The sequence below is a fragment of the Gopherus flavomarginatus genome, chromosome 16 (genome assembly GCF_025201925.1).
Source record: "Gopherus flavomarginatus isolate rGopFla2 chromosome 16, rGopFla2.mat.asm, whole genome shotgun sequence".
NCBI lineage: Eukaryota > Metazoa > Chordata > Testudines > Testudinidae > Gopherus > Gopherus flavomarginatus.
In genome coordinates this window covers 16,401,766-16,417,608 of record NC_066632.1, presented here as the reverse complement: position 1 = coordinate 16,417,608, position 15,843 = coordinate 16,401,766, and the positions used below count along the sequence as shown (strand labels likewise).

General features: G+C 57.6%; 1 protein-coding gene across 1 annotated transcript in view; it reads left to right on the top strand.

The window, feature by feature from the left end:
- The window catches only part of STXBP2 (syntaxin binding protein 2), a 45,058-nt gene that overhangs the window by 16,486 nt on the left and 12,729 nt on the right, over nt 1-15,843 (top strand). Inside the window, exons 2-8 of the mRNA XM_050925880.1 lie at nt 7,120-7,169; nt 8,194-8,275; nt 9,571-9,647; nt 11,043-11,121; nt 11,850-11,953; nt 13,344-13,492; nt 14,091-14,175. Of these exons, the coding sequence (XP_050781837.1) occupies nt 7,120-7,169; nt 8,194-8,275; nt 9,571-9,647; nt 11,043-11,121; nt 11,850-11,953; nt 13,344-13,492; nt 14,091-14,175 (626 nt within the window). The remainder of the gene's footprint in view (nt 1-7,119; nt 7,170-8,193; nt 8,276-9,570; nt 9,648-11,042; nt 11,122-11,849; nt 11,954-13,343; nt 13,493-14,090; nt 14,176-15,843) is intronic.

The window sequence follows — 15,843 nt, the reverse complement described above, 5'->3', positions numbered from 1 at the left end:
CCCAGAGGCCTGGCATGGTTGCAGAGCCAGAGAGCAACTTGTTAGATCTTAGCTTCACATGACTCTGGAAACCATGGCCATAGGCAGTTGCCCTGCTGCCTTTATGTCTGCTCTGCCCAGCCGCAAGTCGCCCCTGCGCAGGAAGTGACTTGCCAATAGAAACGTGGGTTGTGCTGCAAAAATCATTTGTTCCCTGGATGGATGCAGTTCTATAGCCACAGCCCCCAGGCCAGCCCTGCGAGCGCTGGTGGCTCCAATGCTGAGGCTGCCTCTGCTGTGTGCCTGCTTGGATATTAAGGAGAGCAAACCCGGTCTGCTCATGTCCTCAAGCGGGACAGGCTGGAAGCCCAGGCCAGGGGTGGCTGCTGCTCCTTGGGGGCTTACTCTTGATCAGCTTGGGCTCCGTTGCCTTGTGCGTGCTGGACTCTGAGGTGTTAGTTGCCATGTGTTAGTCCTTGTCTTCTGACAACACCCTGACCTGCTGTGAGGGCTGCGTTACTTCAGAAGCCCAGGACACTGCTGAATCTCCAGCTCAGGCTGCAGTGGACAGGGCCTGGGGCTAAATCCAGACCTGGGGCTTAAAAGACCCTTGGAAAGTGGATTCAGTTCTGATGTTCCATGGTTGCCACCAGAACTGGGACAGAGCAAAAGTGGCCCACAGCTCAGGGCGGCCGGTGGTGCTAATAACCCTTAGCTCTTCTCTTAGCTTCTCCTCAGTAAATCGCACAATTAGGAGGGCCTGACACGTGACTTTTGAATACTTGGAGTGGGCCATACTGTCCCGGTTCAAGAGGGGTCTCTGAACAGGAATAGCAGGGGCTGCAGGTCAGGAGTGGGGGGCACTGGCGGAGCTGGGAGTTGGGGGGAGCCCAGGGTGGGGTAGCGGGGCCTACGGACAGGAGTGAGGGGCACTGGCAGAGTTGGGAATGGGGAGGAGCCCAGGCCTGGGGTAGCAGGGGGCTGTGGACAGGAGTGAGGGGCACTGGCAGAGTTGGGAATGGGGGGGAGCCCAGGACTGAGGTAGCAGGGGCCTGTGGACAGGAGTGAGGGGCACTGGCAGAGCCGGGAGTGGGTAAGAGCCCAGGGCTGGGATAGCAGGAGACTGCGGACAGGAGTGAGGGGCACTGGCAGAGCCGGGAATGGGGGGGAGCCCAGGGCTGAAGTAGCAGGGGGCTGCGGACAGGAGTGAGGGGCACTGGCGGAGCTGGGAGTGGGGCGGTGGGCGGGGGGGGAAGCCCAGGACTGGAGTAGCAGGGGCTCCAGTCCGTAGTGAGGGGCACAGGCACAGCTGGTGGGGGCAGCCCAGGGCTGGCATGGGGGGCCGTAGCTGCAGTTCAGGGTCGAAATGCCTGAGCAGAATTGTGTGAAGAACGCAAGTTTCTTCTCTGCCTTCCCCATGTCTGGATCCAGACTGTGCTGCCAGCCCCTTACTTTGCACTAGAGCCCCACGTGCCCCGGTGAGCAAGGCGCCTGTTTGCCGCAGGTGTAAAGGAACTGCAGGAAAGCAGCAGGGAGGCCAGTGCGTCCTGGTGCAGAATAGCCCTTGCAGCCTCATTAGGGCCGAGCAGCCAAGTCTTGATGGGCTAGAGGTGGGGGAGGGAGAGATATGGCTTGAGTTACAAGGAAACATAGTGCGTTGGGCAGTGTGCTCATGCACACCCGCTACCAGGAGTGAGAGCACAGGTCAGGGTCTCGGGGCTATTAGGTCCTATTCCCAGCTTTGCCATGAACTCACTATCTAACTTTGGAGAAAGGACTTTTGCTCCCCAGGCCTCAGTTTCCTCACTCTACAATCAGGATAATGCTCACCACCGGGGGGGCTGAGGCTCACTCCGTTAACACTTGCTTAGCCCTTGGCCGTGTTACTCCATCTGTACCTATGTCCTGACACCTTCCTTCATTGGGGCGGCTCCTTCTGGGGTGGGATGACCTCCGTGTCACAGCTCGAGCAGCCCCAAATGGGGAGCTTGCAGGGTGGTTTAGCTATGGCAAACCAAATCCAGGGCTCTATGTCTTTCCCCCGCCCCCCACCTCCAGTCGTGGAGGGAGCTGGGGTCCTCCTCCGGGGCTCCTTCGCCTCTGATGTCCTGCAGGGTCTCTGTCTGCAGCCTGATCTCCCAGGGTCGGGACCCTGCAATAGGGCCCTCACTGCAGCTTCTGGCTGCTCCGTGATGACTTGGACTGTGGGCACTGGGCCACACGGCCAGAGCTCCAGATGTTTCAGCTTTTTTGGCAATGCGCCGTGTTGTGGACGGACACTTACTGCAGCCCCGTTTGAAGCACTTAGGCTGGAAGATCTCCCGCGCGTGGCAGCAATTGGAGAAGCGCAGTGTAGGTGCGACGGGCACCAAGCTCTTACTGCCACGTTGGTCCTGCCCCACTCAGAGCAACCTCCATGCCATGGCATTAGATGCGCCAAGAGCCCAGTGGAATTATCCTCACTTGCTTTTGTCCCCTGAATGTTGGCAGAGGTGCCCCCTGCTTTCTGAGCTGCCCTTCCCCCACCCTGCTGCTCCAATGTCACTAGCTGGCTCCGTTCTTCCAGGGATGTGATTTGCACGTGCTGCTGCTGGTTGCTTAGCCCGGCCTGCCCCTTCTCCAGTGTCTGGCCTCCGCCGCGCCCCCAGCACTGTGGCCGTAGCCTTTCAAACTGATCAGACCGGGTTTTGGAGGCTTTCTCACTACCCCCACTAACATGGGCACGTGTGCTGGAGGCCGAGCTGACTGTGGTGTTTACGCTGATTCAGGAATTCTTTAAAGCCCCAGCATCTATGGGCTTCTCTGCATATTCCACCCAGGGCAGCTGTGCCACGGTACCACTGTAGTGAAGATGCTTCTGTCAGCATGGTTAAGCCACATCCATGAGAGGCGGTAGCTATACTGAAGAGAAAAGCCTTCCCGCCAACGTAGCACTATCTACACCAGGGGCTAGGTCAGTCTAGCTGCGTCACTCGGGGAGGCAGGATGTGTGGATTTTTCACACTCTTGAGGGACGTAGTTATCCCAATATAAGGCTGTAGTGTAGACCTGGCCTAATGAACCTGTTCTGCACAAGTGAAAGGCTGTGATCTATACAGCCAGCCCCGCCTGTGGAGCGGTCCCGCTGAGGAGCAAGGAGGTGGATTTTACCCCAGTATATGACATCAGAGAGCGAGACTGGCACGCTGCGTCCAGCTCTGGGGTGCACATTTTAAAGAGACCTTGGGCAGCTTGGAGACGGTGCAGGGAGGAGCCACAGAACTGATCCAAGAGCTGGAGCAAAGGCCAGCCGGGGAGAGGCCTAGAGCTCAGCCTCCATAGCGCCTTAGGGAGGAGAAGAGACTTGATTTCAGTGTCTGAGTCCTTTCCAGGGGAGAACAATCCTGGGTGCCAATGAGCTCTTCAGTGTAGCAGGGAAGGCAGAGCAAGAACCACTGGCTGGAAGTTAAAGCCAGACCAGATCAGCTTGGAAATAAGGCACCGATTTTGCAGTGGGAGGGTGATTGATGCCCCCCGGCAAGGGGTGGATTCGCCGTCTCTGAGCGTTTCAGAGCCAGCCTTTGCGGAAGAGGCTTTAGCCAAACACAGGTAATTGGCTAAGTGCAGGGAGACGTTCTCTGGCCTGTGGAACAGGACGTCGGCCTGGATGATTTGATGGTCCCATCTGGCCTTACACTCAATCCCACCGGTCGGTCTGTCTTTTCAGTGCCATTTGTTGGATTTTTAACATCACAAATCTGGATTAGCTGCGGGCAGGGAAGGAAGGTGGATTATTTGTTTTCATTCCCAGCAATTGAGTTAATTCAGTTTTAGGTCCAGATTTGGAAGGACTCGTTCAATGACACTGGCTAAAGACGCTTGTTCTAAGTGGCATGTGGCTGCGTCGCGTTGGGGAGCTTTTGGTTTGGCTGTGGGGAAAGTTTACCAGCTTGTCAGTTTGGAGGCAGTGTGGTGTAAGAGTCAGGACTCCCGGGTTCTACCCTTGCCTCTGGGAGGGGAGCTGGGAATCAAGACTGTGGGAGAGGAGCATTCTCTAGTGCAGCAATTCTCAAACTATGGGGCAGGTTTCCCAACGGAGGCACAGGAATGTGTCATGGGAGGTGTGAGCTGTGTGCTTTTCAAGAGCACTGGCTGTCTGCCCCCGGTGGCAGGGGCTCATGCACAAGGGCTGTGCACTCCCGGGAGGCAGGAGCAAAGGGGCTAGCCACCCACCCAGGCTCGGGTTTTCCGTCCCCTTGTCTCAATCCCTCTCTGGGGAGGTGGTGGGTCTCCAGCTGTCAGCCCCAGGATGGCAGCAGCAGTGCAGAAGTAAGGGTGGCGTTGGGGTGCTAAATCTGCTGTGAAAGGTGATATTGATGAATATCATTTTTTTACATTGCTGTTCTTATTTCTGTGCAGCTGCTGCTCTCTGCTCTGCCTTCAGAGTGGGGGGTGGTACATGTACTTGGGGGTGGGGTGGGGGCGTGAACAGATGCAGACACAGAGAGGAGGCCCCATGAAATGCATGTGGTTAGGGCAGAGGTGAGGGCTGGTAGTCAGGACTCCTGGGTCATATCCCAGGCTCTGTCACTGCCATACTGACTACTCCTCAACCAGCAGCCTTAGGGACTGCAGGTAACACCAATATCAGCTGATGTGGTACTCAGCTGTTACCACTCTGTGCCTCGGTCTACCTGCCTTGAAAATGGGATCACCCATCTCACTGGGCAGCTGAGCGCTTCAGTTGTAAGGTACAGATAGCCTTTGAAAATCCCCTGAGGAGCACATGGTCACTGTCCTGGCACCCTGTCCAGTCAGGGACATAGTCCAGTCCAAGCGAGGATGCAGTGTTAATTACCGAAGAGCTATAAACCTGTTCTCTGCGCCACTCTCCTCCGGCACTCCCGATGTGATTTGCCTGTACGTTGTATCTCCTCCATTCACGTTTCTAGGCTGTGAGCCCGTCAGGGCAGGGCTTGGCTCCAATCCGTGTCTGCACAGCACCCTGCCAGCTCATCATGGGGACTTTTACAGCCCCTGTTACTGCAGTGGTTGTGTGCTGAGGCATGGCCAAGCTATTATACCCATTGCACAGAGACCGATGGCAGACTAGAAATGGAACCTGGGTCTCCCATGTCCCGAGCTCTTGTCACTCACCACAGGGCCAGCCTTCTCCGATGGGCGGCTGTCTGCAGAACCAACATGCCCTTTGCTGAAACTAGGCCATTGTAAGTGCCTTTTGCTCAAACCCTCTGCTGCCCCAGAAAGGCAGCCTGAGCTCCTGTTCCAGAGATGTCTCGTCTGCCTCGAACTTGGCGCTGGCTGCTCTGCTGTACTCCATTGTGTGCTGTGCACATGATCCTGCAGGAAAAAGGTGCTTCCAGCGCTGGGACCCTCTGGGAAATGAGCCTGGCGGCTGCAGAACCTCCACTTGGCTTGTATGTGGAAGCTCTTTGGAGCTGGGGCGGTCTTTGTATTCTGTATTTGTACAGCGCCTGGCGCAAGGGGGCCTGGTCTGACTGGGGCTCCTAGGCTGTACCATGACACCCCTAGCAAATAATGTACAGCACCAAGCACAGAGGGGCCCTGGGCCATGACTTGGGGTCCTAGATAGGATTATAAAGCTGGATAAGGGAGCTGCTGAAGGGTCTGACTAGTAGGATGGGATCTTTCCTGTACAGAGCTAAATGGCTACAAAGATAAAATAGCAGCAGGAAAGTTAAGAGCAGCAAGCAGGAGGAGAGTGATGAGATGCAGGGTGCTGATCCAGGCAGCAGCAGCTGCAGGGAAGGAGGCTCTTGTCTTGTGTCTGCTAGGAAGGGAATAGAGAGACATGAGGGTGTCTTTGACTTGGCTTTTGAACTCCCAAGGGGCCCCAGCAGGGCCTGGAGAGGCTGCTCGCTGTGAGCTGGAGCAGAGGAGACCAGCGCTTTTGTAGAGTCTCAGATCTTGGGGATGCTCTAGCTGTGGTTGGAAGTAGAGCAACTCAGATAGCACCGCGCCTTGTTGATCATGTGATGAGAAGACTCTGCCCCATGCCCTGGCAAGGAGAGGGGTGGGAACAGGTTTGTGGGAACAGGTTTGTGTTGTCAGGTGCCTAGCGAAACTGACACATGCTTGGAGCGGCCACAGATTCTCCTGCCCCAGCCCCGTCTGTCTGTCTGGCATCCCTCATGTTGTCCTCCAGCAGGCCCAGGCAGGGAGTTACGGCTCCTGATTCTGCAGCCGGGCCTGTGTTTCTTGCTTCACTTGATTCAGGTGCGGAGAGACTCTCAACCCCAAGTAAAGGATGGAACCAGCTGGTGAATGCAGTTCAGCCTGCCTGGGGGATGGTCAGTGTGATGGCCCCAGCTGCTTTGGAAAGGAGTCTAGCTTGGCTTTGACATCGGGTTAGAACTTAGGAAGGGGGTTTTGCCAAAAAGAATAGCCTTAGGGTCGCAGGTGACACTACTTTCAACTGACCACTACTCGCCCTGAACCATGCCCTATGGGACCAGCCAGAATCCGGTGCTTCATAGGGGCAAAACAAACGGCTATATTACAATAGTGCACAGGAGCACCAGTCATGGGCCAGGACCCCATTGTGCTGGGTGCTGTACATTATTTATTAGGTGTATTATGATAGCACCCAGGAGTGCCAGTCATGGGTCAGGGTACCATTGTGCTGGGTACAACAAAAAGATGGTGCTTGGCCCGAAGAGCTGACTATCTAATTGCTTAACTTGGCTGTGTCAGGTGCCCAGGAGACAGGCCGGCAGTTCCCTGAGCGGGGCATGCCTTGAAGGGGTTCTATGTGCAGGAGTCAAAGTCTTTGTCATGTTGTCGTCCCCCACACACAGTAGAGGGTCCCTGGATCCCCTCCAGGCAAGAGGTGCTGGACAGAATTGGTTCTCTTACTGCACGGGGCCAGATCCTTAGTTCAGCTGCACTCATATCCAGCCTGGCAGAAAGGAAGAGGGATCAGACCTGTGGCCCATCTAGCCTGCCAGCCCACCACAGTCGCTGGCTGGGGGCTCTGCTCGGAGCACATCGCTAGCTGGCCTGAAAGCAGCCTCTGAGCCACTTCCCCAAGGGGTCCTTCGACCAGCCAGTGGGTCCTGGCTCAGGGCACAGCTGTCCTGTCCAAGCCCCACCACTAATCCCTGTCTCTTTCCCTCACAGAGATCCTCAGCGGTGTCATTCGCAGCGTGAAGAAGGAAGGAGAATGGAAGGTAAGCAGGCTGGGCCTGCTGCCCTGGTGTCCCCCTGGGGATATGCTGTATCCCTATATTGTGCTCCTGCCCCTCCACTCTCTTGGGATCCATTAGGAACCTGAGGTTTTCCAGGCTGGATCAGATCCCTGCTCTATCTAGCCCATCATCCGTCCCCAGCTAGGCTTGGCTATGTCTGCCTTCCCGCTGCGCTGGATCAGATCCAGCTTGTCCAGCCAGCTCCATATCTCCCCACGCACGCACCGGATCAGACCACTGGGCCCAGTGAGCCAGCCTGGGTCGGAGGAGGAACAGGAGAGCGCCAAGCATGGGGGCAGTATGCACCATTGGGCAGGCAGGTTATTGAGCCCCCGGCATGGACTGGGCTGGGGTGTGTGGAGAAGTGGGATAGGCCGGTGCGGCAGAGGCAGCACAGGGGACTAGCTTTCCCAGTGGCTGGATCTGGTGCAGCGGGATGCTGGGCTGCACAGAGCAATAGGTTCATTCGGCATGGCAGGAAGGCGGTGGAGATGTTGGGCCGATGGCCTACAGGGCTTTCCCAGGGGAACACGGAGACTTCCCTTGTTCCATTTCTCTGTGCCCTGCTCCTGGTTCTGTCTGAGGGCTGAGGAGTGGGTATCTGGTGGGTCAGAGCAGGGCACTGGGAGCTAGGACTCCTGGGTACTGTCCCTGCCTCTTGCGCTCACCCTGTCACCTGGGCGAAGAGGCTGATCTCCTCCAGTCTAGGAGGGTAGAACCATTCTGAATGGCCGGGTGTCCCAGGTTTGTCTCCATCTCCTACTTCTCCTACCAGCCACTCTGCTCGGAGCCACTCTCCCTGTAGCTCCTCACGCAGTCCTTAGCACAGTCAGCTCAGCCAGGTGCAGGCTTGGTAACAGCCCTGCCACTCTGCTGTGGAAGGGCTGGGCCGGGAGCCGTCGGCTCTGCTGTTAGCAGTCGCTCGGCTCCCTTGGCTGTGCCGTGGATGATGGTGGTGGGTGGCTGGGTTCAGGGCAGTGACTAGTTTCCCCTCTTGCTACCCCAGGTGCTGATCATGGACCACCCCAGCATGCGCATCCTCTCGTCGTGCTGCAAGATGTCTGACATCCTGGCCGAAGGCATCACGAGTGAGTGGCCTTGGATGGCATCCCTCCCTCCCGTCTGCTCCCAGGACTCTGCCCCCCACCCGCCAGGGCTCTCCTCCCCCTCAGATACACCTCACAGTTGGGGAGTTGACTTGTCTACGTTCACCTTTGCATCTAGTTTCCTGCCTTGCAGCCCCCTAGACGCCCTCCTTGCTATTGGTACCTTCCCAGCCAGGTCTAGTTCCCTTAGCCCGGCGCTTTCAGCCCCTGGAACCTCTTCACCGCTTTTCTCAGACTCCTGTTAACTCCTCACTGCTCCTCCCCCACGCTGCAGGCAGGGTCCTGGCTGGGGTGGGGGAATGCTGGCTCCCTGCTCCAGGGTGGAGGAGCCCTGGGTTGAGGGGCACAGAGCTGAGCCAGGACTCTAGCGGGATGCCCCCAGCACAGTACAGAGAGATGTTCTCTCCCTGCTCTGTACTGTGGCAGCATCGCAGCCCACGGCCCCACATCAAAGCAGCTGCTGCATTGTAGCCTGTTGACCCCCCCAGCCAGAGCTGATGTAAGGATACCTTGCGCCCTAAGCAAAACCTCCACCTTGCATCCCTCACCTCCCCCCAGAGCATTGATTGTAAACTTTCAAAAATGAAGACTGCATAATATGGCATTGTTCATTAGAATTAATACAAGTTCGACTTGAAAATTTATTAATTACATTATTTAGTCTACATATTTAATGAACATAAATGAATAACTTGACAGGGTGTGGGGCTGGCTGGCTTTGGGCAAGAGGGTGTGGCAGGGGTTGGCTGGAGACATGGGGTGCGGGGCTGGCTGGAGGTAGGGCAGATTGTGCAGGGCTGGCTGGAGGCAGGGAAGGGGGTGCGGGGCTGGCTGCGGCGCAGCTGGGCTGGGTCTCTACACTTGCCCCCAGCGGTGAGTGCAGGCCCTGCCCTGCTGCAGAGCTCGGGAGTGGGGGCAGGGTGGGGCAGAGCAGGGGCGGGGGCCCTGGGGAAGAGCCAGAGCAACAGGGAGCAGCGCAGCGCCCCCGGCGGCTAGAGGAGGAATGACATCACTTCCCGGATGGCCGGAGCTGATCAAAGCCATAGCTCCAGGTGAACATCCCAGACATTATGGGCACTGCTTTTTGGCGCCCTCAAATCTTGGCGCCCTACGTGGCCGCCCAGTTTGCCTAATGGTTGCACCGGCCCTGCCCCCAGCCTGCTACCAGCGAACTTCCCTGTGCTCCTTGGCTTTCCCTCCCTCCCATCCTGGTGGAGAGCAGCTGGGGCGAGTGGCTAGGACACATTGACCCGCGCTCAATGTCTGCTCTCTCCTAGTCGTGGAAGATATTAATAAGCGCCGGGAGCCAATCCCCAGCCTGGAGGCCATCTACCTGCTTAGCCCTGTGGAGAAGGTAGGAGCTTGGGCCTGGGGCAGCTGGATGGGGAGCAGGGGAAACCCTGGGGCAGCTCCTAGTGCTGCCTGGAGGTGGCACTGTCCGAGGGGATGCGCAGCACAGTGTCAGGATGGGAATGGGCCCAGTAGGGGCTCCCCAAGAGGCTGCTTCCCTGGAGCTGGGCTTCGTGTTCTTTGCCACATGAGGCACAGACTGTCCCCCAGACCTCTCCACAGTGCAGTCCCCTGGGGATTGGATGGGAAAGTGCAACTGGCAGAGAGAGGCATCCTCAGCTAGGCTGACCAGACAGCAAGTGTGAAAAATCGAGACAGGTGTTGCGGGGTAATAAGATCCTATAGAAGAAGAAGAACCACCCAAATATCGGGACTATCCCTATAAAATCGGGACATCTGGTCACCCTAACCTCAACTGAGACTCAAAGTGAAGGAGAATCGCTGAGGCAGAGGCTCAGGTAGCAGGGGCTGCAGGGGAGGAGGCTCTTGCATTTGCAGCCCAGAGGCAAGTGGAGGGAGACCAGGGGCAGGGGGCACTGGTAGAGCAAAGGGGAGCAGGGTGAAGCCCAGTGCCCACGTGGTCTGCCCGCAGAGAGGGGACTGTAAGAGAGGACTGCGAGCCAGGACCTGGGGCTCGGGACAGGGCAGCCAGGTTCTCACAGCTGCTTTGAAGTACCTGGAAGGGAGTTCCAAAGAAGATGGATCTAGACTGTTCTCAGTGGTGGCAGATGACAGAACAAGGAGCATTGATCTCAGGTTGCAGTGGGGGAGGTTTAGGTTGGATATTAGGAAACACTATTTCACTAGGAGGGTGATGAAGCACTGGAATGGGTTACCTAGGGAGGTGGTGGAATCTCCTTCCTTAGAGGTTTTTAAGGTCAGGCTTGACAAAGCCCTGGCTGGGATGATTTAGTTGGGGATTGGTCCTGCTTTGAGCAGGGGGTTGGACTAGATGACCTCCTGAGGTCCCTTCCAACCCTGATATTCTATGATTCTGTCACAATGGCCTGTCATGGAGTCTGAACAGCTTCTGAACACCCTGCCTGGATAGCTGGCACCCGGTGAGGGAGCGGACCCTGATGGCGGCTGCCTGGGACGGCTGTTCCCTGGACGCTGCTCAGAGCCCACTTAGTACAGCTTAGGCCAGGCCTCATCTGTGGCCGGGCATGGACACTTGTGTGCCAGAAAGAGACATGACTGGGCCCTGAGGATGTCCTGGACATGGGCACTTGTTCCAGTCGGGGAGGGAGCCCAGAGCCACGTGGGTGAAAACCAGCCCACCTCCCGATGGCATCATGCTGGGCTCTGAGTCCCCAGGGGCTGGGCGTGGGCTGGGCCCTTCGGGCTGCAGGGAGGGGCCTCGGCTGGTGCTGACAATCCCCCTCTCCCCACTTTGCAGTCGGTGCAGGCTCTGATCAGTGACTTCCGGGGCACCCCCACCTTCACCTACAAGGCAGCTCACGTCTTCTTCATGGACAGTGAGTATCGGGGTGTGGAGAATCCCCCAGCTGGGAGCCTGGCCAGCGGCACACTGGGGCCTGGGGGTGGCAGGGGGGCTCTCTCTGCTGACAGGCCAGTGCACAGCACCCCGATTACGCTCTGTCCTCCTGCAGGGGGATGCAGCCCCAGCAGGCCAGACAAAACGATCCCACCTTTCCCTTCTCCCCCACGGACCTGCTTCCAGCCAGCATGACTCTCAGACACATGCGGCGTGCGCCTAGAGAGGCGGCCTCTGGCTACCATCCCAGCATGTATTGCTCCATCAGTCCCAACTGGGGTGGGGGAATGGGACACCACCAGAATACCCAGTGTGTCAGGGTCACATCAGCTTCTCCCCATTACAGCGGCAGGGGAAGCCCAAGTCCTCATTCCTTTTTGTGCATCATCTGGAGTTGTACACTCCGGTCACTTCTCCCTGCGGGGGGGCTGAGCACACGGTGTGAGACGGGACTGCATAGGAGAAATTGTGTCCCCCTCCCTCGTTGCTGATGTTGCAGAAGACAAGAACCCAGCGTGACTCTGGTTTGGGGCAGCTGGACTCATCGTTGACTCCTGTGTGGCCCTGCTGGCTTGCCCAGGTTCCCCACAGGTGTGCAGCACTACTCCCCTGCTGTGCCCATCCTGGCCCTGTCTGTGGGGGCTGGCGCTGCGCTGGGGGTCTTGAGCCCTGTGCCTGTCACCCCAACCCACTGCCTTTGCCTTGCAGCCTGTCCTGAGCCTCTTTTCAACGAGCTGAGCAAGTCACGGATCACCAAGGCCATCAAAACCCTCAAGGAGATCAACGTAGCCTTCCTGCCCTATGAGAGCCAGGTGAGGTGTGGCCGGGCTTGGAGGGAATGGGGCTGGGGGGCGGTCAGGCAGCGAAGTACGACATCCCACCCTTAGTGTTCCATATGGCTCGGGGAACTTTTCCCCTCTAAGGCCCTGGGTTTGATACCAGCACAAGGAAACAGGGACTAGTCAGCTGCTTACACCCTGTGAGAAGTGGAATCACTGGCTTAGATGTCTGGGCAAGGAGGTCCCTGCCTCCCTGACTTTACCAGCTCTTACTGATGGTTTATACCAGGCCTGCAAGACAGCCCGATACTCCACACGCCTGCCCTTTGCCCAACTACCCCATCCCCTCCTTGTGTCATCAGTGGATTCCCCCCCTCACGCCCCTGAGGGGAGGGCTGTGTTGTCAGCCCCAAATGCATTGGGGAAACTGAGGCACAGAGAGTCATGAGCCTGGTCTACACATAAAAGCTTTGTTGGTATGGGTTTGTTACGGGGACATGAGAGAAAAAAATCCCCCCTGTAACTGATGCTGCTGTGGTGACAGAGCCCCTGGGTAGATGCCGGTATGCTGGCAAAGCAGTCCTTTCGCCACTGTGGCTTATTTTGTCTGGGGTACCGGTGCCAGCTGTGCCAAGAGAAGCTCTGGCTGGTATAAGCTGAGTGTCCCTCAGGAGGCTTTGCTGGTTCACCTGTCCTGATGCGCCAGCAAACCCTTCATGCGCCGATATTGTTTTATTGGTGTCCAAGCACGTTTGCCCCAATGGCTCGTTCTGTTCGGCCAGTGAAATAAGCGACAGCGGCAGGCGTGTGTTGATGCCGAGTTTGCCCGTGGCTACACTGGGGCTTTCACCAGACTAGAAGCATGGCCAAGCCCCCTCCCCCAACATTGACTTCTCCAGGGCAGAGACACACCCGTGAGGGCACCCGGGAGTCTGTAGCCAAGTAAGGACCTGAACCTGGGGAGTCTTTGTCCCAGGCTGGTGCATGAATCTCTGGGCTGCTGTCTCTCTACCACAACAGGAGTGGCTCTGGCAAAGGGATCTCTCCCTCACTAGGGGCTTGCTACAGCTCTGCCTGGCTGGCCTGGTCCAACAGCACATCTTAGGAGCGCAATATGGAGCACAGCTGGCCTGGTTGCCAGCAGTTGGCACCAACCCAGTCTTGGCCACTAAGCAAGTGAGAGGGAATTCTGATGGGAGATGGCATGCCTGGCAGGGCTAACACCATGGGGAGCAGGGTCAGAGCTGTGCCATCATTCGGGGGCAGTCAGGCCAGGAGGAGCATATCAAGAGTGAAGACTGCTTTCCGCTGCCCATGGTCCCTCCCTTGCAGCCCAGGGGCTGGAGGTTACAGGGGGAAGTTAGCTTGAGTATGCGGGGAACGCGAGGCACCAGGGTCTGATCTCTGCCCCCCCATCCCCCAGGTATATTCCCTGGACAGGCCACAGAGCTTCCACAACTGCTTCAGCCACTACCGCTCCTTGGACAAGAACAAGCAGCTGGAGATGCTGGCAGAGCAGATTGCCACATTGTGTGAAACCCTGAAGGAGTATCCAGCCATCCGCTACTGGAAGTGAGTGTGCCCGAGGGCAGTGGTACCCAGCCAACCCTATAGGAAGTGAGTGTGTCCGAGGGCAGGGGTACCCAGCCAACCCTATAGGAAGTGAGTGTGCCCGAGGGCAGGGGTACCCAGCCAACCCTATAGGAAGTGAGTGTGCCCGAGGGCAGGGGTACCCAGCCAACCCTATAGGAAGTGAATGTGCCTGAGGGCAGGGGTACCCAGCCAACCCTATAGGAAGCGAGTGTGCCTGAGGGCAGGGGTACCCAGCCACCCCTATAGGAAGCGAGTGTGCCCGAGGGCAGGGGTACCCAGCCAACCCTATAGGAAGCGAGTGTGCCCGAGGGCAGGGGTACCCAGCCAACCCTATAGGAAGTGAGTGTGCCCGAGGGCAGGGGTACCCAGCCACCCCTATAGGAAGTGAATGTGCCCGAGGGCAGGGGTACCCAGCCACCCCTATAGGAAGTGAGTGTGCCATGGGGAAGTACCTGGCCATCCTCTACAGGAAGTGTTGTGCCCAAAGAGAGAAGGGTACCTGGTCATCACCTACAGGAAGTGCATGTACCCCTGCGGGAGGAGCTGTTTCTGACCAACAGGATTATCTTTGCTGCAGGGATCATGAAGATAACTTCCACCTGGCGCATGCTGTGCTGGCCAAACTCAACGCATTCAAGGCAGACAACCCGAGCATGGGAGAGGTGAGTGAGCTGTGCCGGCCACGCCCTCGCCATGGGACAGAGCTGGGGTGGGGAGGGGGGACCACATGAGAAGTAGAAGGAAGAAGGAGTGATTTCGAACCTGGTGGGGGAAGGGATGGGGTCTAGACCCCCTTGGAGTTCCTAGCGAGGGAGACAGGGTGGCGATCTAGAACCTCCTTGGAGATCCTGAGGGGTTGGCAGAACAATAGCATTCCCTGTGTGGGGACTAATAGCCTCAGCCCTTCTCTAACGCTGGCCATGGGCAGATCTCAAAGTGCCCTACAAAAGCCAATGTCCTTTTCCCCTCTATACAGAAGGGGAAACTGAGGCACCGACTAGGGAAGTGTGTGCCCAGCACAATTTCTCTCGGTTTCTAAACAGCGCAGTTGGGTCACAAAACTAAGCGTCGCACACAGAGCCTCTTCCACACCTGGACACTCCTGTCTGTGTGCGCTCCTACATCCATCCCCATGGTATCGGAACCTCACTAGTGAATTCAGCCTCCCAGGGGAGGCAGGGTGGCCTGTGTTACAGATGGGGAACCTAAGACATGCAGGGAGTCTGTCAGAGCAGTAATAGAACCCACCTCTCCCGAGCCTTAGCCACAAGTCAGCCCTGGCCTGTGGGCTTCCCCCAGCTTTTGCCGTCCCCGTCCCACCCCCAGCAGAGGGGAGCTGCAAACCCACCCTGCCCTGTATTCTTGCCCAGGAAACCCAGTGGCTCCTGTCCCTCTAGGAGAAGCAAAGTGATGTAAAATCCAAGGCCTTCCCAGATCTCTCCCTTCTGCTCTTGCTTCCAACCTTTGCCGAGCTGCTGGGAGACTGTGCACCTGTGACCAACTGGGAATGTTTGTGATATCTTTTATGAAGCTGATGCATGCCTCAGTTTCCCCTATATGCTTCATGGCTTCTCAGGCAGGGGGCTGGGATGGAAGGACTCTCAGGGAAGGTGGTAATCATGGTGGGGGAGGGGGAGGAGTGTCACCTCCCTGTCTTGGTGAAATGAAGAGAATCAGACCCAGATCAGCCTGGGGGTCAGAAAGACTGTGCCGGCTCCAACGGCTCCTGACTGGATGCTCCCAGCAGGGAATCGGAGCAGGGCCCCCAGCTCAAGAACACAGAGTTGGGAAGGTTCGAGCTGGGGGATAAGTAGGGGAAGCTGGGAGCTCTCGCCTGGGAACTGACCTAGGTCAGACTGAGGCCTGGTCTACACGAGGCAATTAGGTCGGTGTAACTGCGTCGCTCGGGGGCGTGAGAAAGGCGGTATCACTGAAGCGGCGCAGCTGCAGTGGTTTACATGTAGACAGGCCCTGTGAGAGAGAGCCGGAGTCTGAAAACAGGTTTAGCTGCAGCTCGGCCGTGCTCTGGGCTGACCAGAACAGCCTCTTGCTTTAACCTTCAGTGGGCTGGGCTGCCGGGGCTGGGGTCCAGGTGCCTAAGGAACTCAACTGTTCTGACAACACTGGGTGAGTGGCCCTGTCACCCGGGCCGAGGGGCATTGGTCCCTGCAGAGTGGATGGGTCTGTACCAGGGTCTGTCTCAACTGGACTCGCTGGGCAGGGCTCATAGGGTGAAGCCCAGCAGTTCAGTCTCAGGAGATGGGGAGGCCATGCGGCCTGTCCTGGAGGAAGAGAGAGACCTGTTGGGGTCTGGCACAGCAAAGGGCTTC